This window comes from Podarcis cretensis (genome assembly GCF_951804945.1).
Source record: "Podarcis cretensis genome assembly, chromosome: 7".
Lineage (NCBI taxonomy): Eukaryota > Metazoa > Chordata > Lepidosauria > Squamata > Lacertidae > Podarcis > Podarcis cretensis.
In genome coordinates this window covers 89,909,905-89,934,579 of record NC_137176.1, presented here as the reverse complement: position 1 = coordinate 89,934,579, position 24,675 = coordinate 89,909,905, and the positions used below count along the sequence as shown (strand labels likewise).

Below are 24,675 nucleotides of genomic sequence, written 5' to 3'. Positions count from 1 at the left end.
ACCAGGGTTCGGATCCGCACTTGGCCATGAAGCTCCCTGGGTGGCCTTGGGCCAGTCACTCCCTCTCAACCTAACCTACCTCACAAGTCAAAACAAAAAAATTCCTTCCAGTAGCACCTTAAAGACCAACTAAGTCAGTTCTTGGTATGAGCTTTCGTGTGCATGCACACTTCTTCAGATACCTCACAAAGTTGTTGTGAGGATTAAATGAGGACGGAGAAGAACCATGCGCACCACCTCCAGCTCCTTGGAAGAAAAGCTGAGATATAATTACAACAAACCAACCAATGTGAATTTTGAGAGAAAATACACTTAAAAATAGACACAGAGATGCGTGATTTGTTTTTAATCTCAGGTTAATGCAGAAACAAAAGAGAATGGACTTATGGAAGAACACACAGGTGATAAACTGGAAATAGATCGATTCACCCATCCCCATTCATGGTTGCTCTGTTTTTTTGTTGCTTAGCCTGATAATTTATCCAGGGCACTTCATAGCCATTCCTGGAGAACCTAACCAAATAGGATTGACTGTTGGCTGAGTTTGCTGAGGCATCATCTGGTGTGTGTGAGGGGGGGGGGGGGGAGAAGGAGTGTGGGAGAAAGATCATGCCAGGAAGAGAAAGAGATCCCAGCTTGTGTTGATCCTGAGAGAAATGTCATCCTTGTTGGCCGCCAGCTGTCAATAAAGTGTGGAATGTTATTCAAACAACAGACCGTACGCTTGCCCTTTATGATTATGATTTTGTGCCACAACCAAGCCAGGTTGGAAAATGCCAAGTGGAGTGGGCAGCTTCAGGAAGAGGAGCGTCCCTGGAAGGAGGTTTGTACTACACAAGAAAATAATTTAGCAGGGGCTGGACTCTAAAATCGGGAAGTTAGAAGTGGCTACATTTCCCACTGATATGGACGCGGGTGGTGCTGTGGTCTAAAGCACAGAGCCTAGGACTTGCCGATCAGAAGGTCGGCGGTTTGAATCCCTGCCACGGGGTGAGCTCCCATTGCTTGGTCCCTGCTCCTGCCAACCTAGGAGTTCGAAAGCACGTCCAAGTGCAAGTAGATAAATAGGTACCGCTCCGGCGGGAAGGTAAACGGCGTTTCTGTGCACTGCTCTGGTTCACCAGAAGTGGCTTAGTCATGCTGGCCACATGACCTGGAAGCTGTCTGTGGAAAACGCCGGCTCCCTCAGCCTATAGAGAGAGATGAGCGCTGCAACCCCAGAATCGTCCGCGACTGGACCTAATGGTCAGGGGTACCTTTACCTTTACCATTACATTTCCCACTGACATCTTCCACAAGTGGCCAAATTCTGTGTTCTCGGTGGCCAAATGGGTGGTTGAGGGGGTTTGGAGAAGAGTAGTTTGGGAATTCTGAATTGAAGGACGGTGTGGAAAAATTTGAAATAAAGTCTTGCCACGAATACTGAGCCCCTTTGGCATGAACCCAAAGCATCCTTTAATCCTACCACCTCCACAGCTGTTCGCTAATGTTTGCAATTACTTTTTCCACATCCTTTCATCCATGCCTGTGTCGGTGGGATGTAATCCACTGAGAGAAGTCAAGCAAAACACTCCTTGTTTTCCTAGAGTGGACATGCAGGGGAATGTTTGGTCCAGCCGGTCAAAAACTTCCTGTTTCCCTGAACTGGACAAACTAACAGGAAAGATCAGATATATACGAGATCAAAAGTTCATTGAAGACTGGGGAAAATTTTCAGACTATCTGAAATGTGTATGTGATGAGCAAATAACGCTAGTGGGATTTCAAGAAGTTCTGTAAATGATAGAGGACTATTGTACTGATGAAAACTAAGTGTGTGAAGGTTTATAAAATGCAATATAAAATTAGGAAATGCGTATTTAAAAAATTTGAATAATGGATGATTGTCAGAGAGGTTGAAGGAAGTCTAAAAGAGAAAATATGTGATAAATTTAGATTGGATACTATCAATGTATGTTGGAAAATTTAATAATTTTTTTTTAAAAAAACTTCCTGTTTCCTCCTGGCTGGACCATCCTTCCTTTGCATGTGACTAGAGGAAGGTGTGACCTTATCTGTCCAGGTAACAAAAGGACGAGCACACAGCACTCTTTCTCTCTCTTTGACTTCCTCCACCATTGGAGCAACTTTTTAGCTAGAAATGCTCTGTTGGCTTTCAGCCAGACAGTGGACTGGCCCCCTGCTGAAAAAGTTTGCTGACCCCTGGTGAAAGGCTTACACAAGCCTGCAGCCAGCTATCTCTTGTGCATGTAAAAGGGGAATGTAGACTTTCAGCCAACAGAGGACACTGGGATTATCCCCCTATGGGATATAGATCCACGTATATACTTTGTAGCTAAGTCTGCCTTAAGGGATCCACACTGTGCTCTGCCTGATGTAAGTAAATTTCTTTTAAACACAAGATTGTGGCGTCTTTATTCTTTTTAGAGGGATATAAGGGAATTTACTAGGAACTTAATAGTGAAAAGCATGGGTAGGCAAACTAAGGCCCGGGGCCTGGATCTGGCCCAATTGCCTTCTAAATCCATGTGTTTTTACATGAGTAGAATGTGTCCTTTTATTTAAAATGCATCTCTGGGTTATTTGTGGGGCATAGGAATTTGTTCATTTTTTTCCCTTCAAAATAAAGTCTGGCCCCCCACAAGGTCTGAAGGATGGTGGACTGGCCCCCTACTGAAAAAGTTTGCTGACCCCTGGTGCATAGCTGTCAACTTTCCCCTTTTTGTAAGGGAAATTCCCTTATTCCGAATAGGATTCCTCGCAAGAAAAGGGAAAAGTTGACAGCTATGCCCTGGTGAAAGGCTTACACAAGCCTGCGACCAGCTATCTGCTGTGCATGTAAAAGGGGAATGTAACCTCTGCTAAGCAAAGGAACTTGCTAGCGCAAATTAGGAAGGATATCAATAAACAATATATCCTCTCCTGCCTCCCTGAACATTCCCACGGTGCCCATGCTAAGGATGTGCCCAGGATAAGTGGTCCAGCACCCCACCTGTCCTTCTGCTAGGGTCCCACATCCTACTAAGGCTTCCTACTGCTTCTCATCCCATTCTTCCACCCAGAAGCCACTTTTAGAGGGAACCAAGCTCCGCTTCCCACCTCTTTCGGATTGCAGACTTGCTGCCAAATTGTCACGAGCAAAGGTGGCTGCTGGGGTGAAATTGCCAGAGGGAGGAAAAGTTAACAAGGCCTGAATGAAATCAATGTGGTCTGACAAGCTGACAGCCTAGTCAGCTAATTACTACTGGGTTGCATTAATCAATGCAGAGGGAAGCGTAGAGTAAACCAAAAGCAGGAGCTCTCGGCAAAAAGGTGGAGAAGGCAGTATGTGTGGTCACCTGATCGGTCCTGGAAGAAAAGGGACGAGGGAGCTGGCAATTTAGGAGCGCTGAGAGCAGATCCGGGCTTCGTGTGCAAAGCACATTCAGTGCACATTTAAAGCATGTGACTTAGACAAAGAATCTTGAGAACCGTAGTTTCTGCAGACAGAGCTACAATTTCCTAGGACCCTTAACAAACTACAATTCCCAGGATTCTTCAGGTGGTCATGTGCTTTGAATGTGTGTTGGGTGTGCTCTAAGTGTGTGATGCAGACCAGTCCTGATTGTGCAGCTGCCATTATTATTATTATTATTATTAGGCATTTTAATGGAAGCTACCTAACCTGCAGTTCCTGGACCAACCCAAAATGCCACTATCCTTCAATATCAACACTTTTGCAACACAGTTCTTCAGCTAAACAGTGTCTTCCAAAAATATGCATGCTAGGGGCAAGTGTGTATTAAAAATGCATGATGATGCCAAAACACATACAAATAAAAACATAAAAAATGCATCATTTTAAGGAAAATGTATATATTTGCAAAAAAAGGTGTGAGAATGTGTTTATTAGGAGAAATTTGCACTAGAAAGCTTATAAATTTCCCTGAGGATTTAAAAATAAACAAGTCACAAAATGTTGTGGAAATGTGAAGAACTAGATTTAGGACTGGAGGAATGAAAACAATTGAAGAAACTGAAATTAACAAACAGGTCCCTATCGCTGCAGCTTTAAATGCACTGACCTAGCAAAAAAATCCAGAATTGCAAAACTCATGAATTGCAAGGTAGGCAATGCAGATGCATGCAGTTGAGAAGCATCCTGATTTTGTACCCCTTAGCTATCACCACTATTGCAAGCTGACATTTCTCTGTTGCCAGGTGTTCTGGGATCTGTGCAGAGAGGCTGAGCACAGCTATCTAAAACGCATGGTTCAAAGATAGCCAGAGAACCGTTTCAGAGGCTCCCCAATGCCTCTACTCCAGATCGACCAGTCGGTTGACCAAAGACCTGAACTGGTATAAGACAGTTTCCTGTTTTCCAGAGGGATCACTGTGCTGCAGAAAAAATAGTCAAAGATGCTGGACATATCCAGAATAGTGCAGTCGGAAAGAGTGTCTGGGTGCAAATTGCAAAAATGTATGGGATAGCTATTTCCACCCAGACACAGTTTCCGACTGCACTATTCTGGATATGTCCAGCATCTTTGAGTACTTTTGCTGCAGCACAGTGGTCTCTCTGGAAAGCAGGAAGCTGTCTTATACCAGGTCAAGTCTTTGGTCGACCAACTGGTCAATCTGGGTCAATCTGGATGGAAATTGCAAAAATGTATGGGATAGCTAAGGGACGTGGGTGGCGCTGTGGGTTAAACCACAGAGCCTAGGACTTGCCGATCAGAAGGTTGGCGGTTTGAATCCCCACGACGGGGTGAGCTCCCGTTGCTCGGTCCCAGCTCCTGCCAACCTAGCAGTTTGAAAGCACATCAAAGTGCAAGTAGATAAATAGATACCACTCCGGCGGGAAGGTAAACGGCGTTTCCATGCGCTGCTTTGGTTCACCAGAAGCGGCTTAGTCATGCTGGCCACATGACCCAGAAGCTGTATGCCTGCTCCCTCGGCCAATAAAGCAAGATGAGCACCGCAATCCCAGAGTTGGCCAAGACTGGATCTAATGGTCAGGGGTCCCTTTGCTTTTATGGGATAGCTGGGTGTATGGCAATCCATGTCGACATTGTCATTTTTGGCGATTTCCCTTGAAAATAGCTCCAAAACGTCTATTTTTTGGGTGAATTATGAACTTGCCCCACAAAATAAATTAATAAAACTCAACAACTTTTCAATAGAAAGCCCAACTAGCAACTTTTCTGTCTGGATTTTTATTGTTTGAAAATAGTCTTGTGGCACTGAAAAGTCTTACAAATTTATCATGGCGTGAGCTTGCCTGCCGTCTCAGAGATGGGCTAGGCCTAGTAAGCTAGGCAGAGATCTTAAAAGCTCTTTTCACACCAGGGAAACTTTGTGCGCATTTAATTTGTGCAGCTTCAGCCAGCCAGCCTTCAACATTGCAAGGTTGTAACTGCACAAGCGAAATGCACATAAGGTGTAATCGCGCTGTATGACATCAGGTGTGGGGCCAATTAGGTAGTTTCTCATTAAAATGCAGACAGACACTAATGCTCAAAGTATCTATGACTGTTGCAGACCCTAGGAAATGGCATTCCCAATGTCCCCCAGCTCAATCTGTTAAGTAGATTTAACAATACATTCTCCAGTCTCTCTAGCAGCAATGGACAGGTGTGAGCATAAAAGGTAAAGGTAAAGGTACCCCTGCCCGTACGGGCCAGTCTTGACAGACTCTGGGGTTGTGCGCCCATCTCACTTAAGAGGCCAGGGGCCAGCGCTGTCCGGAGACACTTCCGGGTCACGTGGCCAGCGTGACATCGCTGCTCTGGCGAGCCAGAGCCGCACACGGAAACGCCGTTTACCTTCCCGCTGGTAAGCGGTCCCTATTTATCTACTTGCACCCGGAGGTGCTTTCGAACTGCTAGGTTGGCAGGCGCTGGGACCGAGCAGCGGGAGCGCACCCCGCCGCAGGGATTCGAACCGCCGACCTTTCGATCGGCAAGTCCTAGGCGCTGAGGCTTTAACCCACAGCACCACCTGCGTCCCAGATGTGAGCATGCTCTGAAGCAATTCAGGATGTTTCCTCTTCTGGAGAGGGCATTTCATCCAATCCTTACAGGCCTCTCCGCCTCCATCTCTCATGAGGATAAGCTCAGAGGCAGCCTGACTCTTTCCCCAAAAATTCTCTAAGAATGATCTTAAAAACCTAACTACTTACACAAAGAGTAGGGAGCCTAGATGCTGTGGGCCTCCAATTCCCATCAACCCCAACCAGCATGGCCAATGGCCAGGGATGATGGGAGATGTAGTTCAACAACATCTGGAGGACCACAGACTCCCTGTCCCTGACTTACCGTATTTTTCGCTCTATAAGACGCACTTTTTCCCTCCTCAAAAGTAAGGGGAAACGTGTGTGCGTCTTATGGAGTGAATGCAGGCTGCGCAGCTATCCCAGAAGCCTGAACAGTGAGAGGGATCGCTGCGCAGCACTCCCTCTTGCTGTTCTAGCTTCTGGCTTAGCCCCTCAGTCCCCACCTCCTGGAAAAGCCCCCAAGAGCCGTATTCCCTTTAAAGAGCCGTGCGGAGCGTGTGTGTGGGGCTTCTCCCTCCTCGGGGAAAAGCCCGCAAGCACCGCACACATGCTCCTCATGGCTCATGAAAGGGAGCACTGAGCAGAGCCTGGGATACATACAGGCTCTGCTCAGCGCTCCCTTTAAAGAATATTTTTTTTCTTGCATTCCCCCTCTAAAAACTAGGTGCGTCTTATGGTCAGGTGTGTCTTATGGAGCGAAAAATACGGTATATCATAAGCTCACCCATCATGATAAGTGGTAACAGGTCAAATACATGATTCCCACCCTCTTCCCTTCCAAAATGCTTCTTTGGCCAGCTTGAATCACCAGCCAGGTGATCTATTGCAATCGCAACACAACTTTCACCTGTTTCCCATGCTTTATAACAAATAGTAAACTTTGACTCATGAAGACCGCAGCGACAATACAGAAGAAGAAGATCGTTTTGATGGCAGATGAAATATCAGCTGAGGACACTGGCAGTAAACCTTGGAGCTGTCCCTTGGAGTTTTGCTTATTCGGCACAACTGCACTTAGAAAATGAATGCTGGGTTGCAGTAATATTTAGAGACTCTGGAAGGTTAGGTTTTTGAAGTCGCCATTGTAGTTCTGTTGTCTGCGGTTATCCCAAAACCACATCCTACTTGATTTAGTTTCCATCAGGAGCTAGATCTGGAAACTGTTGTGCTAGCCAGTCAAGGGGTGACGAATGGAAATGTCTATCTCACTGATTTGTGTCTCGATGAAAGACAAGGATGTTGCCTTGCATCTGGGTGTCCATCCAATTTTGGGCAGGAAATTATCCGAGACATTTTGTAGAGCAGCCTTTGCCAATCAAGTGCTAGGGCTGGGAGTGATGTGAGTTGTAGCCCAAGATACCTGGAGGGTACCAGCTTAGCGAAGGCTGCTGCAGAGTTTCTGTGGTTGCCAAATATTCTGAGCAATGAATCTGGAAAATCCCTGGATTCTGCTAGAAGGTTTTGCACAGTGGTATCTACGACAATTGTATTGTCCTTTTTTCTGAATATTGTAATTTTTAAAACAAAAATATTGAGCTTTTGCAGGGCCTGTTGTGAATATTATCCACACTTTTACTGACCTAGCATTCTATTTTTATAAAAATAATAACAACAAGAATCCAAGCCCCAACCCAAAATGATTGATTTTTTAAAAAAAACACAGTTTGTAATAAATGACATTGTGCAAAATACTCTTATTACTCTAAAAGCTATTTATTACTATGCAGCTCTTACAATGTGTTAAATAAACTGGAGCAACGAGGGCTTTCATAGCAATCATACAACTTCTCCAAAAAAATAAACAAATCCCCACATTGGTCCAGTACAGTCATACCTCGGGATGAATACGCTTTGGGTTAGGCAAATTCGGGTTGTGCTCCATAGCGACCCAGAAGTAATGGAGTGCATTACTTCCTGGTTTCGCCGCGTGCGCATGCGCAGACCGTCAAAATGACATCACACACATGCGCAGAAGTGCTGAAACGTGACCCGTGCATGTGCAGATGCGCGGACATGGGTTACGTTCGCTTCGGGATGCGAACGGGGCTCCGGAACGGATCCCGTTCGCATCCCGAGATACCACTGTATAATGGATCTGCTTGACATCATTACAACTGCCAAGGTAATATTGTTGCTGTTGTTGTTGAGAATGCCAAACAAATTTCCAACGAAGTCTTTCAAGTACTGTTAAACCAATGGGTGGTGGCTAGCAGAGTTTTGGCTGAACTATGAAACACAGGACTCAGATCTCTGCTCCATGATGGTGACCTTGACCAAATACAGATCAAACCACCTTACATAAGATATGGGATGGAGGATGAATCCAGCATGCCATGATTCTGAAGCAGACACACCTGATTCAACCTGCCCCCTCCAATATGGGAACCAGGGTATAGGCTCACCCCAGGTTCTGTGCATTGCCAGATTCCCTGTCTCTTATGGATTTTCATACAAGGTGGTCTGAAAGCCACCAGTCTCATTTCAAAATGAGTCATTCTAGCACTGGAAAGCCTCAGTCACACCAAGCATGGGAAATTGGATACAAGACCTCCTGCTCCATAATTCTGCTCCGCAAACTACACGATAAGTCAAGCTTCCAAGGGACTTTGGAGCACATTTCCAGAACTTTGGAACTGAGCCGTACCCACAACTAGAAGAAGTGGGTGGCACAATGCAGAAATGGAAACTTCTCTAACTTAACAGCTGTTAAAATGGGACCCAACACAGCAATTCCCCTAATCTTTATCTGAGCAGGTGAACCTAAGCTCTGCATAACACAACAAACAACTGAACATCAGAAATGTACTCGAGAGACCATCTTATTCATTATATACTCAGCACATCACCTCCGTCTATGGGTCATCTTCTCCTACAAGTTGCAAAGGTCTTCGAAGCCCTTTCCACAGCAACATGGAGCAGGACTTTTAGTCTGGCTGCCCTGTTCTGTGGAACAGCATTCGAGATAATACATGCGCCCACTCCCTGGGAACAGCTGGAGACATTTTTTGTTCCAACAAGCCTTCTTCTCTGGATGACTAGGTCTCTATCGTGGGTGTCTACTTGGCATTCTGTTTTTTTAAAAAATCTGCTGCTATTTTCTGTATTGTTTTAAAATGCCTTTTTTTTTAGCTGTCTTTTATTGCATTTTGCACTCATCACCTTGGGATGTGTGTGGTAGGTGATTATTAAATAAATAAAATGAAAGTGCTGTAACTAAAAAGGGTTTGAAAGCAGATGGAGACAAGGGAGCTAGGTGGGACGAAGGAACTGCGCTGTTTTATTGCAGTACTGTAAAAACCTTGATAAACTATAGATAACCAAAGAAAGAGGAGGGAAGTTTCAGCATCCTAAGAGCAGCTAGCTAGTACAGAGGGCTCCCAACAGTGCCATGAGTGTTGAAATCAATATAGCAAGTCCCTGCTTGGAGTGATGGGTCTTGATGAGGTGGAACCACTCTTACAGGGAAATGTACATGTTTACATACATTTTGTATAGTTTGTGTGGCAATGCACACAAAGGAAACGGAACATAAAATATGTAAAATGTATATAAAATAATTGTTATTGCTATAGGTAAAGGTAAAGGTACCCCTGATCATTAGGTCCAGTCGTGGACGGCTCTGGGGTTGCGGCGCTCATCTCGCTTTATTGGCCAAGGGAGCCGGCATACAGCTTCCGGGTCATGTGGCCAGCATGACAAAGCCGCTTCTGGCAAACCAGAGCAGCGCACGGAAACACCGTTTACCTCTCCGCCGGAACGGTACCTATTTATCTACTTACACTTTGATGTGCTTTTGAACTGCTAGGTTGGCAGGAGAAGGACCAAGTAATGGGAGCTCACCCCATCATAAGGATTCGAACCTCCAACCTTCTGATTGGCAAGCCCTAGGCTCTGTGGTTTAACCCACAGTGCCACCTGTGTCCCTGTTATTGCTATAATGTGGCTATTATTGAGGATATATTGGAAAACTAATAAAAAAACACTTTTTTAAAAAAAAACTACGTAAAATATCTAAGATGACCAAGACCCATTCCACCATTGGGAGAGATGGAAAGCAGAGCTCATTCCATCAGCTCTGCTGAAAGGCCAGCTTGTTCTGGCAACCCCTACCCCTGAACGGTGCAAGCTGGTCATCATAAGAACAACTGTTTAAGAATTGGTGCCTGAGTTTTATTTTATGTTATTTATTTAGCCCTATCCCCTTTCCCTTGTGTGTTGTGGTTTTTCTGATCGTAAGCCCACAGGCAGGGACTGTCTTGTTTTTATTGATTGTATGTAAGCTACTCAGAGAACTTTTTTGGCTGAAGAGCAGGGCAAAAATACTCTGAATAACAATAATGAGGAGGAATAGCTCAGTTGGTAGAGCAAGAGGCTTTTAATCTCAGGGTTATGGGTCCAAGTCCCAAACTGCACAAAAGATTCCTGCATTGCATGTTACTGCACTAGATGTTCTTCATGGTCCCAATTCCAATTCTACAATTCTATGCAAACAGAAGCAGAAGAAATGGAGGCAGTGAGAGATTTTACTTTCTTGGGCTCCATGATCACTGCAGATGGTGACAGCAGTCACAAAATTAAAAGACGCCTGCTTCTTGGGAGAAAGGTGATGACAAACCTAGACAGCATCTTAAAAAGCAGAGACATTACCTTGCCAACAAAGGTCCGTATAGTTAAAGCTATGGTTTTCCCAGTAGTGATGTATGGAAGTGGGAGCTGGACCATAAAGAAGGCTGGTCGCCGAAGAATTGATGCTTTTGAACTATGGTGTTGGAGGAGACTCTTGAGAGTCCTGTGGACTGCAATAAGATCAAACCTCTCCATTCTGAAGGAAATGAGCCCTGAGTGCTCCCTGGAGGGACAGATCCTGAAGCTGAGGCTCCAAGACTTTGGCCACCTTATGAGAAGAGAAGGCTCCCAGAAGATGCTGGGAAAGATGGAGGGCACAAGGAGAAGGGGACAACAGAGGATGAGATGGTTGGACAGTGTTCTCCAAGCTACCAGCATGAGTTTGACCAAACTGTGGGAGGCAGTGGAAGACAGGAGTGCCTGGCGTGCTCTGGTCCATGGGGTCATGAAGAGTTGGACACGACTAACAACAACAACAACAACAAGAAATGATTCTATGAGTAGCTACCAGGGAGGACTTCCTATATTGATTTCAACATCTGAGGTAATGGGAGCTCCATGCAGTAGTTTGCCACTCTTGGAGAGCTGGGAATACTTTGGACCAGTGCTTTTTTCTGGGGGGGATGCAGGGGTACGCATGCCCCTAAACATTTTGTGCATCTTTATACTTTTGTTCATTTACTGTATTTATTTTCCCCAATTTGAAGTATAAAACAGCGATTTTCTTGAGTGAAAATGAGAGTAGTACCCTTAACCATTTTTTAAAAAAGAAAAAAAAGCACTGCTTTGGACAACCTAACAAGTGGGTTTTTTCACCTCAGAAACTTCCGAGCATATATATTTATTTTCCATTTGACATGATTTATGTACTACTGAACTGACAAAACTCTGTAAGCAGTTTATGTAAAGTATATACACGAAACTGTAAAGGGTATGGGTTTTTTTCTTTAAAAATCCACACGGAAACAGAATGGGGCAGACTTTGCTCCTGACTTGTGATGAACTGACCCAGCATAGGTTTTCTCCTTGGAAGAAATTCTGTAAAACCCATTACCGGTGAAGCCAGTATTTTGTGAAGCCAGTTTTGTGGCCTGACCACAAAACTGTTAAGAACCAGTTAAGAGGGAGCCTAACACTGACAAACATCTCTAGATAAGGTACAAGGAGGGCTCTGAATGTGCAGTAAAGTAATGGCTTGAGTCAAGTTGCATTTCAAGCACTGTGGTTGGAGATGGTAGAGCAATGAGGCAATGGGTTGGCAGGAGATGGCTAGCCAGAGGAGGAAACAGCTGAAACAATGAATTTTCTCTATATAGTGCATTGTTTTGTGGGAAATGGGGCACCCCTTAAAAACGAAAATGCAACTGGATACAATATGCTTACTATCAAGCCCAAAGAGCAAATGAATGAGGACTAGAATACTGACTGCCTTGCTCTCATGCGCACACAGAGTTATTAGTTCCATTAAATTAGGTCCCTCGTTCCTAACAGCAAATTAACTTGCATCGTTTTTAATAATGGAGCTCATTTTGTGAATATTAAAGTGTCTTTATTGCTGTTCTGTTGCTGCGAAACTGGCCGACAAAAAGATCTGACCATTATTTGACTCCCCAAATAAAATAAAAATAAAAATAACCCTCCCCCTTTTTTTTAAAAAAAAAAAATGGTTTGATAGCCAAACTCATCAAGGAAGGCACACACGTACTTGTCCAAAATAGCCAGAAATCACTCGCGTTTTGACACGGAACCTACTGTATCTGCCAGTCTCCTCAAAATGCAAGCAATTGATATCCACAAGCAATGCTACCTCCCCAATGAACGTATGCATTATTAAAATATTTCTATACCGTCTCCCATATCAACCCTGTGGTAGTTGACAGCCATAAAAGGCAATCCAAGAAACAAATTTAAAACAGATGGCAATAAGTGCAAATTAAAACCAATCCATAAAAAGGCGCAGTAACGGGAATACCCAACATTCAGGGTTGGTGTGTAATGTATTTTCAGGACTCACTGAAAACTCAACAAGGTAGGTGCCTGCCTTATTTCCAGGGCGAGATGGTTCCATAAACTCAGTGCCACAACAGAGAAGGGTCTTACCCCTGGGCTGGACTTCCACAGCCTGCAACACGATCAATAGGGCCTTATTTTGTGACCTTAATAACTGGTTGAAGGCATTTCTTCATATAACCAGGTCCCAGGCTATTTAGGGTTTTTATAGCCAACAATATGAACTTGGTCTGGAAGCTAATGGACAGCTGGCGCTGCTCTTTCAGTGAAGGTGTTAGACTTCCAGGGAGGCTGCCCCGTTTAGGAACTTAAATGCTTCCTTTTTGCACAAGCTGCAACTTTGAGACCAACTGTAAGGGCAGCCCCACATTTACAGTAGCCAGGTTTTGAGCTTACCAGCACAGGGTTCAATCAGATGTCTGTGGGAAACCCACAGGCAGGATTCAAACACAATAGTCCTCTCATTCCCCGTGGCTTCAAGCAGCTGCTACTGAGAAGCATTGCTGCCTTTGATCATGGAAGCAGAGCCTAGCCGTCATGGCTAGTAGCCATTGAGAGTCCTCTCCACCTCCATGAATTTGTCCAATCCTCTTTGAAAGCCATCCAAGTTGGTGGCCATCGCTGCCTCCACAGCTGGTACAAGGAATGCACCCAGACTATATATACCTGTTACTTAAGGGAGAGCACAACAGGCAGAATACCCGATCCCAGGAACAAAGCCCCGACAGAGCCTCCAAGCAGCTGAAATTCAGCTTCAACTTTTTGACCCTCAAAAATCCCACTACTGTGTCCAGGCACCATGTTGGCACTAGAATGTCCACATCTGTTTCACGTGTAACAGCGAGATGGAGCAGGGGTTCCCAAAGCATATAAATGACACCACAATCTCAATCTCCTAATGGTCACACCCAATGGCTACATATGCAGTGCTGGAGACAGAATGGAACTCTGAGGCATCACGCAACTCAACACCAGTGAAGGCGGTGAAGGTCCTGTGTGAGTGCCTGGAGGCGGTTGGAGGATGGATGGTGGCTAACAGATTGAGGTTGAATCCTGACAAGACAGAAGTACTGTTTTGGGGGGACAGGGGGTGGGTGGGTGTGGGGGACTCCCTGGTCCTGAATGGGGTAACTGTGCCCCTGAAGGACCAGGTGCACAGCCTGGGAGTCATTTTAGACTCACAGCTGTCCATGGAGGTGCAGGTCCATTCTGTGTCCAGGGCGGGTGTCTATCAGCTCCACCTGGTACACAGGCTGAGACTGTACCTGCCCGCAGACTGTCTCGCCAGAGTGGTGCATGCTCTAGTTATCTCCTGCTTGGACTACTACAATGAGCTCTACGTGGGGCTACCTTTGAAGGTGACCCAGAAGCTGCAATTAATCCAGAATGCGGCAGCTAGACTAGTGACTGGGAGTGGCCACCGGGACCACATAGCACCTGTCCTGAGAGATCTGCATTGGCTCCCAGTACTTTTCCAAACACATTTCAAAGTGTCAGTGCTGAACTTTAAATCTCTAAACAGCCTCGGTCCTGTATACCTGAAGGAGCATCTCCACCCCCATCATTTACCCCAGACACTGAGGTCCAGCACCGAGGGCCTTCTGGCGGTTCCCTCACTGCGAGAAGTGAAGTTACAGGGAACCAGGCAGAGGGCCTTCTCAGTAGTGGCGCCCACCCTGTGGAATGCCCTCCCTTCAGATGTGAAGGAAATAAGCAGCTATCTTATCTTTAAAAAGACATCTGAAGGCAGCCCTCTTTAGGGAAGTTTTTAATATTTAATATTTAATGCTGTATTGTTTTTAACATTCGATTGGAAGCCACCCAGAGTGGCTGGGGAAACTCAGCCAGATGGGCGGGGCATAAATAATAAATTATTATAATATTATTATTATTAACAGCCAGGGTATCTAGCTACACCGATCCAACACTCTCCCTTGAACTGACCCTGAATGTAGGAGCAGAACCACAGAACTACCGTGGCCCCCAGTTCCAAGCCACAGGATGCGCTGGTTGAGGGCATCAAAAGCTGCTAAGAGATCAAGCAAGAACAACAGGGTCACACTCACAGAATCACATAATTGTAGATTATTGTAGACCCCAAGGGTCACCGAGTCCAACCCCCTATAATGCAGGAATCACAACTAAAGTACTCCTGATATGAGGCAATCCACTCTTCCCAAGAAAGAGCATCTATGTATGAACACATGTGATGGACATGACTGCCAACAAAACTTGCGCATACTTCCTGTTCACATGCTACGTTTGCAAGTTTGAACTTCCAATAACTGTTTTAGGAGAATACTTATAAAATATGTAATGTGTGAATCAATCCCGCACTTGTATTAGAGAAAGATGCCCTTCTCCAGGGACTTCTCAGTGTGATTCCTAATGGGATGCTGTTCTTTGGTCAAGAGACTCTCTATATGCCCACCTTTGAGATGTCCTTAGTTGTTTTGGGTAAAGTGGGTAAGTGAAGCGGATGACCAAAGGGAGAACAGATGGTATGGATCTGGGAGAATTTGTGAGGTCCTGTTGCTGAGCTAAAACTTCTGAAATGGGAATAGATGCTGTTCTAACATGTACTGAAATAGGAGTTCTAGACTGCATTCAGATATAAGAATAAACTATGGAAACAAGTTACAGTGAGCCTTAGCTCATGTGTTCTGCCTACTTTCTCCTTCTTAAACACAGCCACAAGGAGATAAGAAGCTTTCACTTCCAATAGGGTTTGACCACAGTTTAGTGTTACATCCCAACCCTGAACTTTAGTTCAACTATGGTTTGTTTTTTCTTATTCAAATCAATACAACAAGAATAATAGAAGTACTGAAAAGCAGCCCAGTATAGCCAGAAGATACATAATATTAAGTACTTAAGAGCATCAGGAAAGCCAAATTTCACACTGCACTGTGGAGAGGAAGTTCTAGGTGGCTCAATTTGTTGTATATAAGATAAAATCTCACCAAACAGCACAAAACTTTTCAAAGTCCTCCAAACCTTTGGCAACATCCAATTTATGAGGGGTTGTTTTTACTGACTGGCCACAGTTTAGGGTTACATTCAGACCCTGAACTTTGGTTTGTTGATGCAAGCCAGTTTCATAAACCCAAATTGGACGTTCTCTTGTTTTAACAGACCACAGTTGAGACCAACTAGGGTTTGTGGTTAATCAAAAAGCAAAAGTTTGCAATATTCTCACAGTGAGGAGAGGCGAACATACAAGACTCTGATGCCTTATGTCCAAACACAGCCACAGTGGAAGAGGGGACAAAGGAAAGTAAAGAGGACAGAAAGCCTGCATCTTAAACTGTCCGTATAGGACAGAGAATCTGGGTCCAATTGTATAAACCTCCAACTTGCTCTTACAATTGCTATCTACCTATTCAAGAAGAGAGAAAAAATAGAGAGGAGCAGTTAAAGCAGCAGTTCTCAACTTGTGGGTCCCCAGATGTTGTTGGACTACAACTCCCATCATCCCTGAGCTCTGGCCTTGCTAGCTAGGGGTGATGGGAGTTGTAGTCCAACAACATCTGGGGACCCACAGGTTGAGTTAAGGTGAGGGAGAGGATTTTCACTTTTCTCACCTGGCTACAGAACAAAAACTGAGGGGGAAAGCGACTCGGTTGCCATTGTTTCCTGCACAGACACACCATGAGAAATGCTGCTGTCCTCAAAACTTAAATTCCTAGAGCACCTAATCCCACAATGCAAGGCCTGGACTTTTGGGAAGGGGTTAGGCTTTGGGCCTGCCATGGACTCAGGCATGCACAGACAACACTGTATCTTTAAAGCCACTTCAGTGCAGATGTTTCCATGGCAACTAGTGGACCAAATACATTAGTGTTTCTAATAATAAACCAAACCTTCATCTCGGGAAACCTGCCTTCCCCAGTGCCCCCTCTCCTCCCCTCACCCCCATCTCTCCTCACTATCTTTTAGATTTCTCCCTCCCTCTCCCGCGATGAGCCGCTCTTCACAAAGTGAGGGAGGAGGAAGGAGAGAACGGCCCAACGGGCCTCGCAAGACCTGAAGCTCAAGATGATGGTCACCGAGAGCATCGTGGGATTGGTCCTCGATGGGAGGAGTTCACCTAGGGACCCGGAACAGGGTGAAAGTCAACTGAAAGACTGCAAAAAGGGGTTTGGACCTGAGAGAAAACAAATCAAATAGAGGCATCTTTCCTTGCTTTCCTGTTTTACAAAGTCCTAGCAAAACTCACAAACGCCAATAATTCATGCCCTGACCAGGCGGTCCTCCTCCACGACAGCCTAGTTTTGAAAACAAAGAAGCCACCATCACCTTCTCCCTCTTTACTTGTGCAAGAGCATGCGAGGCAAATCCTTTGACAAGCGCCAATACACCCTTTTGACCCCATTTTGAGGCGCTGCTAAGAAGGCATCAAAGTAACTGGAGACAAAGCTGCCGTGACGCTCCGAAATCACAAAAGAATGTCCCTGAGAGGCGTCCCGGAGGGTTTGAGGAGCCAGGGAAAGAGCAAAAGGTGCCAGGAAGATTCCTGAAAAGGATCAACCAACAATACTATATGAATCCATAGTGGAAGGCCTGAGATTCAGAAGCATCCAAAGTCACAGATCTCCTCGCTCCAGAACCCATTCACTCACTCGCTCATCAAGCCTCTCCCATCTCTCTCTAATAGTCCAGGCAACCGGCCGAAAACTGCAGGTGACATAAGTGGGGAAGGGGGTCAGTTAGGGGTACCCAGTAGCCAGCATTGATGGAGGGGGAAAAGAAGAAGGGTGTTTTCAGACAGGGAAAGACAATGGTGACATTTCAATGCTGCAATGATCTTGAACCAGATATTTTATTGTTGTTATTTAGGTCACAGATTCTCAAAGACACATGTCAGTCGCTTTCTGACAACGGTGATGCTTATTGCAATGTGCGCGCACACACACACATGCACAAGCAAACACACATGCAATATCCTTGCCATGCACACCCAGACGGAGACTCACACGCGAGTGCGCACACCCAGCCTTGCACGGCACTGCTTGTCACACTGAAATGTCATCCGCTGGACCATTTCCTTTGCTTCTCTCTCTCTCTCTCTCTCTCTCTCTCTCTCTCTCTCTCTCTCTCTCCCCCCGCCTCCTTCTCGGCACACACACACACACACACACACACAAATGCCAAGACTTCATTCCTTTGGATGCCGCACAACCGGTGAGGCACACTTACCATTTCGGCACTCAGCTGGGCTAAGATGGCGAAGGTGGAGATTCTGTCACAAAGGCATTTAGTTCGGAAAGGATCAACCGGGACTGTTCGGCAGCCACGCCAGGACCAGGTGCCAAGCTGAGACGAAGAGGAGGAGGAGGAGGAGGAGGAGGAGGGTCTGTGAAGGGAGGGGGAGGGGAGCCCAGTGCAGAGGGAGAGAGCAAGAGAGAGGCAGAGAGGGAGGGAGAGAAAGACAGGCACACACACAGAGGGAGAGAGAGGGAGAGACAGGAGGGAGAAAAAGAAAAACAGGCATCACTAACAAATTGCCAGAGGGAGAGAGAGAGAGAGAGAGATAAAAAAAACCAGGACAGCAGCAGCAGTCAACCCCCTTGCCCACTGTACACGTGGCCCTCCCCCCCCCATATGACACCCCTCCAGTGACACATACCCAGTGCCTTCCCACACACCTGGGACATCACTCGTGGCAGGCTGCATCAGCGCAACCCCATGTGCCAAACTTCCCCCCTGCTGAGGCATGGCTCATGATCCTTTGAAAGATGCACCCACCCACTTCCAAATAGCCTCTGATCATAATGCTCTCCCTGTACGTCTCGCTGTGGCTGAACTCGCCCCAATGGGCTCAGGACTTCCTCTTCTTTGCGATGACTGCCCCATCGCTCACACGGAGTGGACGTCACAGCAGAGGAGATGGGCCACAATCTCCCCACATGCTCATCGGTGATACACATGGACAGCCCTTCCATGCGCCCATAGCATCACCCCCTGGCATGCTCAATTTTCACTTTATTTCCCCCAAAAGGGATGGCTTGCTTCCTTACCAAACTCAATCCAACTGAAGACCTTCACTGGTGTGCATATACCTGCCTTCCAGCTGACCAGGACACCTCTCACGTTCTGCACCACCAGCAACAACAACAACACCACCATGCTGCACTTTCACGAAGACTCTTGGTGTCAAAACAACCTGAAACTCAGCACCAAGCAGACGGCTGCTCTCTCTCCCACTACCCCAAGCCGGCACGCGCTGGCACACATGCGGCCTTTCCATGCTCACACACCCTCAGCCACAGCTGTCCACACACCCACAGCTATTCTACATTGAAAAGATGCTGCAGGGAGAGAAAAAATTGCAAGGTGCGCAGCAGGGAAATGGACTTTGCTGCTCAATTTTGCTGCTCAGCTTTGGAATTTGCAGCCAACCCTGCTTTTCTGCTAAGCAGGACATGTGCTTGTCTTGAAAATACCTGTTGGACTTATTCGTACATTACATTTGTGGATGCGCATTTCAAATCCACCAGGCCCACATTCACACCAGGCATTTGAAGCTTTGAACTGTCACGCCGTGTCCCCAACAAAAGACTCCTGTGAGCTGTAGATTCTTAAAGGATGCTGGTAATTTTTAGGAGATCCCTATTCCCCTCCAAGAGCTACAATTCCCAGAGTGGTTTAACAGTCAGTCCCACTTCACAGGGAACTCTGTGAATTGTAGTTCTGTAAGGGGGACAGGGCATCTCTTCACAGCTCTTGCCACCTTAACAAGCGGCAGCTCCCAGAATTCTTTGGGGGTGCCAGGACTCTTCACAATGCCTTAAATGCAGGGTGAGAATGTGGTTCAAGAGCACATCTAATACAGTGGTGCCCCGCAAGACGAATGCCTTGCAAGATGAAAAACTCGCTAGACGAAAGAGTTTTCCGTTTTTTGAGGTGCTTCGCAAGACAAATTTCCCTATGGGCTTGCTTCGCAAGACGAAAACGTCTTGCGAGTTCTTGCGAGTTTGTTTCCTTTTTCTTAAAGCCGCTAAGCCATTAATAGCCACTAAGCCGCTAAGCCGTTAATAGCCGCTAAGCCGCTAAGCCGCTAATAGCCGCTAAGCCGCTAAGCCGCTAATAGCCGTGCTTCGCAAGACAAAAAAACCGCAAGATGAAGAGACTCGCGGAACGGATTAATTTCGTCTTGCGAGGCACCAGTGTAATTGGACTGTGTGACATGGCCTTCACCCTTAAATATCCCTAACCTTTCCCTAAGGGGTTAATTTCTTGGTGGGGAAGGGAAGGGGGTTCTCCACCCCTATCGTTCTACCCAGACACTGAGGTCCAGCGCCAAGGGCCTTCTGGCGGTTCCCTCGCTGCGAGAAGCCAAGTTACAGGGAACCAGGCAGAGGGCCTTCTCGGTGGTGGCGCCCGTCCTATGGAACACCCTCCCTCCAGATGTCAAAGAGAAAAACAACTGCCAGACTTTTAGAAGACATCTGAAGGCAGCCCTGTTTAGGGAAGCTTTTAATGTTTGATACATTACTGTATTTTAATATTTTGTTAGAAGCCGCCCAGAGTGGCAGGGGAAGCCCAGCTAGATGGGTGGGGCATAAATAATAAATTATTATTATTATTATTATTATTATTATTATCATCATCATCATCATCATCATTATCATTATCATAGCACATCCTGAATCTCAAGAAACGTACACCAAAAAATAACTTCCTTAACTCTTAACTTCATCACCATCATGCATAGCTTGCGATGCAGAATGTTCCTTCCAAGACATAGTGCCAAAGTTTCTCTTGATGAGAGCCAGTGTGGTGTAGTGGTTAAGAGCAGTAGTCTCGTAATCTGGTGAACCGGGTTCGATTCCCCGCTCCTCCACATGCAGCTGCTGGGTGACCTTGGGCTAGTCACACTTCTCTGAAGTCTCTCAGCCCCACTCACCTCACAGAGTGTTTGTTGTGGGGGAGGAAGGGAAAGGAGAATGTTAGCCGCTTTGAGACTCCTTAAAGGGAGTGAAAGGCGGGAGATCAAATCCAAACTCTTCTTCTTCTGCTGCGGCTGCTGATGCTTCCCAAACTCCCCAAGCTCCAATGGGAGACTTCCAAAGTCCTACAGAGTCTTCCCCACATGGCATGTTCTGGGCTGCATAGCTCTCATATGGATGCAGATGCAGAAAACCTCCTTCATTTCCCCCAGAGTTTTGCTTTCCCGCCTCTGCTGTCACAGAACTGCATTTCCATGATGTATAGTGCCAGCTTTCACACTTCCTACTTTCAGGGAACCAGGGCTGAGCTGAAATCTATCAGAAGACTTTCATTCTCCCGACCTTTTCTTTTTCCTCCCTCCATTTATTTTGTGATGGACCTAACTTTCTTCTCACGTTGCTAGATTTTGTGGAGGATGAAGAATGGTGGCCAGAGTGCCATTCAAAACATGTTTAGGGGGAAAAGGAAATAAGCTATGGAAACTATGGAACTTGCTCCCATAGGGGACAGTAATGGTCACTAACTTAGATGGCTTTAGAAGAGGATTAGCCAGATTTATGGAGGAGAGGGGTATTGATGGCTCCTTGCCATGATGGCAATGATCTGTCTCTACAGCTGGAGGCAGCAGTTTTTCCAAATACTGGTTGCTGGAAACCACAGAAGGGAAGACGGCTCTTGTGTTCAAATCCTGATTGTGGGTTTCCCATTGGGGCAACTGGTTGGCCAATGTGAGAACGGGGGACTAGATGGGCCGTTGGCCTGATCCAGCAGCCTCTTCTTATGCTCTTAAGTTCTTAAGCTGTGCTCCTGCCACTTTAATGATGAGCTCCACCATCGTGAAATTGATGGAGGGTTATCTTCCCTCTGGCGGCGGCGGGGGGGGGGGGGGAGCTTTCTCCCAATTTCTCTCCCTGCAAATATGCTGGGAAATTTCCACAGGCTGTTTGCGCTACAGGGGATCTTTTTCCTAATTCCACGTGGTCTGCTGAGCACTAAGGCACCCCTAAGCACCTGCCATGCTATCATGCATAGGAAACTGTCAGAACATTGGTCCACTTAGCTCATTACTGCCCACACTGATTGGCAGAGGCTCTCCGGGATTTCAGGCAGGGGGCATCATCTGGAGAAGGTGGTGATTGAACCTGGCACTTTCTGGATGCAAAGCAGGTGCAAAGTTACAAGAAAGGAGATTCCGACTAAACATTCAGAAAAGCCACTTCTGCCCTGCAGAGGAGATGGGGTTGCGGGCGTCACACCCAACCCCCCCCCCCCAGTGACTGGGGGAATCCCCGGCCATGTCACCCTTTCACCAGCCAATCAGCTGGCTCTGGGGGCGTGGCCTGCCCTATTTAAGGCAGGAGCAGCCAGGAATCTCCCTCTTTTGCTACCTGCCAGCTGTTCCTGCTTTCCCCACCCTCCTGCCCTATAAGGTTTTCATTCCTTGACCTTGCTATGGACCTTGGTTGGTCGCCATTGAGGGGCCTGGTAGGAATTTTTCCACTTGGCAAATTGGCACCAGCCACTTGGTTTTCGCCTACCTGGTAGCAAATCGTCACAACTTTCTTTGTATTGGCGGGGAGGAAACGCCATCACCTGCCCCACATATTGAAGGGTAGTCTGGTAAAGGATTCCGGGGGGCGTGGCCCTGTCCAAAGCCTATGGAGGTGAGGGCCTAAGGCACGTCCCCCTATCGGTGACCCTGGGGGAGTTCCTAGTTGATGTGCATCAGCAGGACTCCCCCTACTGGTGGCTAACCCTTCCCGGACTTAAGCAGATGGGCTGAAGTCAGATATAGTCACTTAGGACCAATGCCTAAGCCAATACCACTCATCACCTGTAACCAATAAAGTTGTGGCCTTATTTAGCCCATAAACCTTAACAATTGTGTCATGTGCCTTTATTTCCACCTTGTGGGTGGGGTGGGAACTCGCCACACAAAACTTTCTGACAGCAAGAGCTGTCAGCAGTAGAACAGACTCCCATGAGGGGTGGTGGACTCTCCTTCCTTAGAGGTTTTTAAATAGCGGTTGGATGGCCATCTGTCATGGATGCTTTAGCTGAGATTCCTGCATCGCAGGGGGTTGGACCAGATGACCCTTTGGGTCCCTTCCAGCTCTAAGATTCTATGATCTACCAGTGAGCTTTGCACATTGCAGAGGATCGTGGGGCAAATTTTGGATGTTCATTTAATCTCTTGAGTCTCACAGGTTCCCCATGTGACTTAGGTCCTCATCAAATGGGCTGACAGGAGACCCACGAGTTCATCCTTGGTGGGTTTTGTGAAAAACTGCCCCCCCTCCCCAACAATTTGAATGAGGCCCATGACACCGACTTTCCATGTTTCTGTCCTGAATTTTCTATCCCTTGCTGCTATTTGCCTAAGCAGCCTCAGAACCCGGCCTTAATCCAAAAGGATGGCCAGCACCTCAGATGCCTTCATAAGAGGAACAGACACATTCTTCATGGAGGATGGGGCTATCACTAACTACATGAGATTATGGCTATGCTCTGCCTCCATTGCTAGAGATAGGCAGGAAGAGTGATGATGTGCTCACATCCTTTTTGCTAGTTTTCCATGGGGAAATCTGATTGACCAGGATGCTCAATTAGATTGACCTTTGCCCTGACCCAGCATCTGAGCTTTTTCATTTCCTTATGATCCCACCCAGGGGCATTTTGCCTTTGAGATGAACCCCACAATCGTGGAACCCCTGCAGTCTGCTCTAATTTGGCTTCAGAAGTGACCCCCAAACACACCCCACAGTTCTGCACATTGGTAGAGATGTCTAATGGAATGGACAATATGGGACTGGCAGAAATGACTGGCAGAATCCGAGACCAGGAAAAAGAGTCGGCGGAAGAAGACTGGAAGAAATTTAAAGACTACTTACAGAAATACTGTAAAATTAATGAATGTTAGAATGATGTTGGACAGAAATTAAGTGGTTTCCAGCTGTAATGCTTAAGAGATATGAAAAAAAAGGGTCTAGAAATAAGTAAAAACTAATGGTGAGGATTTGCTGAACTAACAATTTGAATTGGAATACAAGAAAGGGAGGTATGAGGTCTGGAAAATAAGTTAAAAGAAAATAAGTAATGGAAATTCTATATGTTTTTATTTTTGAATTTTTGTTATTTTTTCTTTTTATTTTACATTGTATTATTTTTTGAAAACTTTAATAAATATTCTATTAAAAAAAAAAAAGAGAGATGTCTATTGGAGATGCAATCGGGAGAAGTTTGTCCTCTGTTCTTGAACTTCTTATTTCCGATTCCCCAATAAGCTTCTCGGAAACCAGAGCATTTCCCAGAAAACCATTTCACGAACACCAGCATGTGCAAAGATTATGAGAACCAGCCTAGGCAAAGACTACCCTGTCCCTGTTCCCCTCACAGAGCAGTTTAGCAAACAATCCCTCACCCAGCATGGGCCCTTCCAGCTGAAGGGCAGAGATTTAGAAGACAAAGCTTTGAAAAAGAAGGACAGGCCCCTATAAACAGACAGTGAAATATATGTTTGTGCAGTTGTGTTGATCTTATGCAATATAAGGTGCATTGAATCTAACTTCAGAAGGGAGAGGATCAGGTCCTTTCCCCCCAGAAAGCTTAAGGTTTAATAGAGATCTGGATCCACACAATACATTTAAAGCAGTAGCCTACTGCTTTAAGCAGTCCTAGCTTCCCCCAAAGAATCCTGGGAAATGTAGTTTGTTGAGGGTGCCAAAAGCTGTTAGGAGACCTGAAATGTACTAAGAATCGAGTGTGAATTTCATGCTCTTTATTCAGCTCATAGTAGTGAGGAATGGAAGTTCCTCCGAAATGTCTGCTTTATATACATTATTTACAAAATGGGCCCCACGTGATTGGCTAATTATGGGATTCTCCTGTAGGCCAATCAGGTTTTTGATTCACTTCCACCTGGTGTTGGATTGGGTGGCTTCTGCGGTCCAATCAGACTGCTGTATTCTGAATCCTATTGTTCTAGGGCCAATCAGACTGCTGTATTCTGAATCCTATTGTTGTAGGGCCAATCAGACTGCTGCATTCTGAAT

At 46.1% G+C, this 24,675-nt stretch overlaps 1 protein-coding gene across 5 annotated transcripts in view; it reads right to left on the bottom strand.

Annotated features, from left to right (window-relative positions):
* ADGRB1 (adhesion G protein-coupled receptor B1) overlaps positions 1 to 24,675 on the bottom strand; it is a 421,483-nt gene that overhangs the window by 96,551 nt on the left and 300,257 nt on the right. For all 5 annotated transcript variants that reach the window (XM_079984142.1, XM_079984141.1, XM_079984145.1 and 2 more), the window contains exon 18: positions 17,870 to 18,026. In XM_079984142.1, coding sequence (XP_079840268.1) covers positions 17,870 to 18,026 — 157 coding nt within the window. The remainder of the gene's footprint in view (positions 1 to 17,869; positions 18,027 to 24,675) is intronic.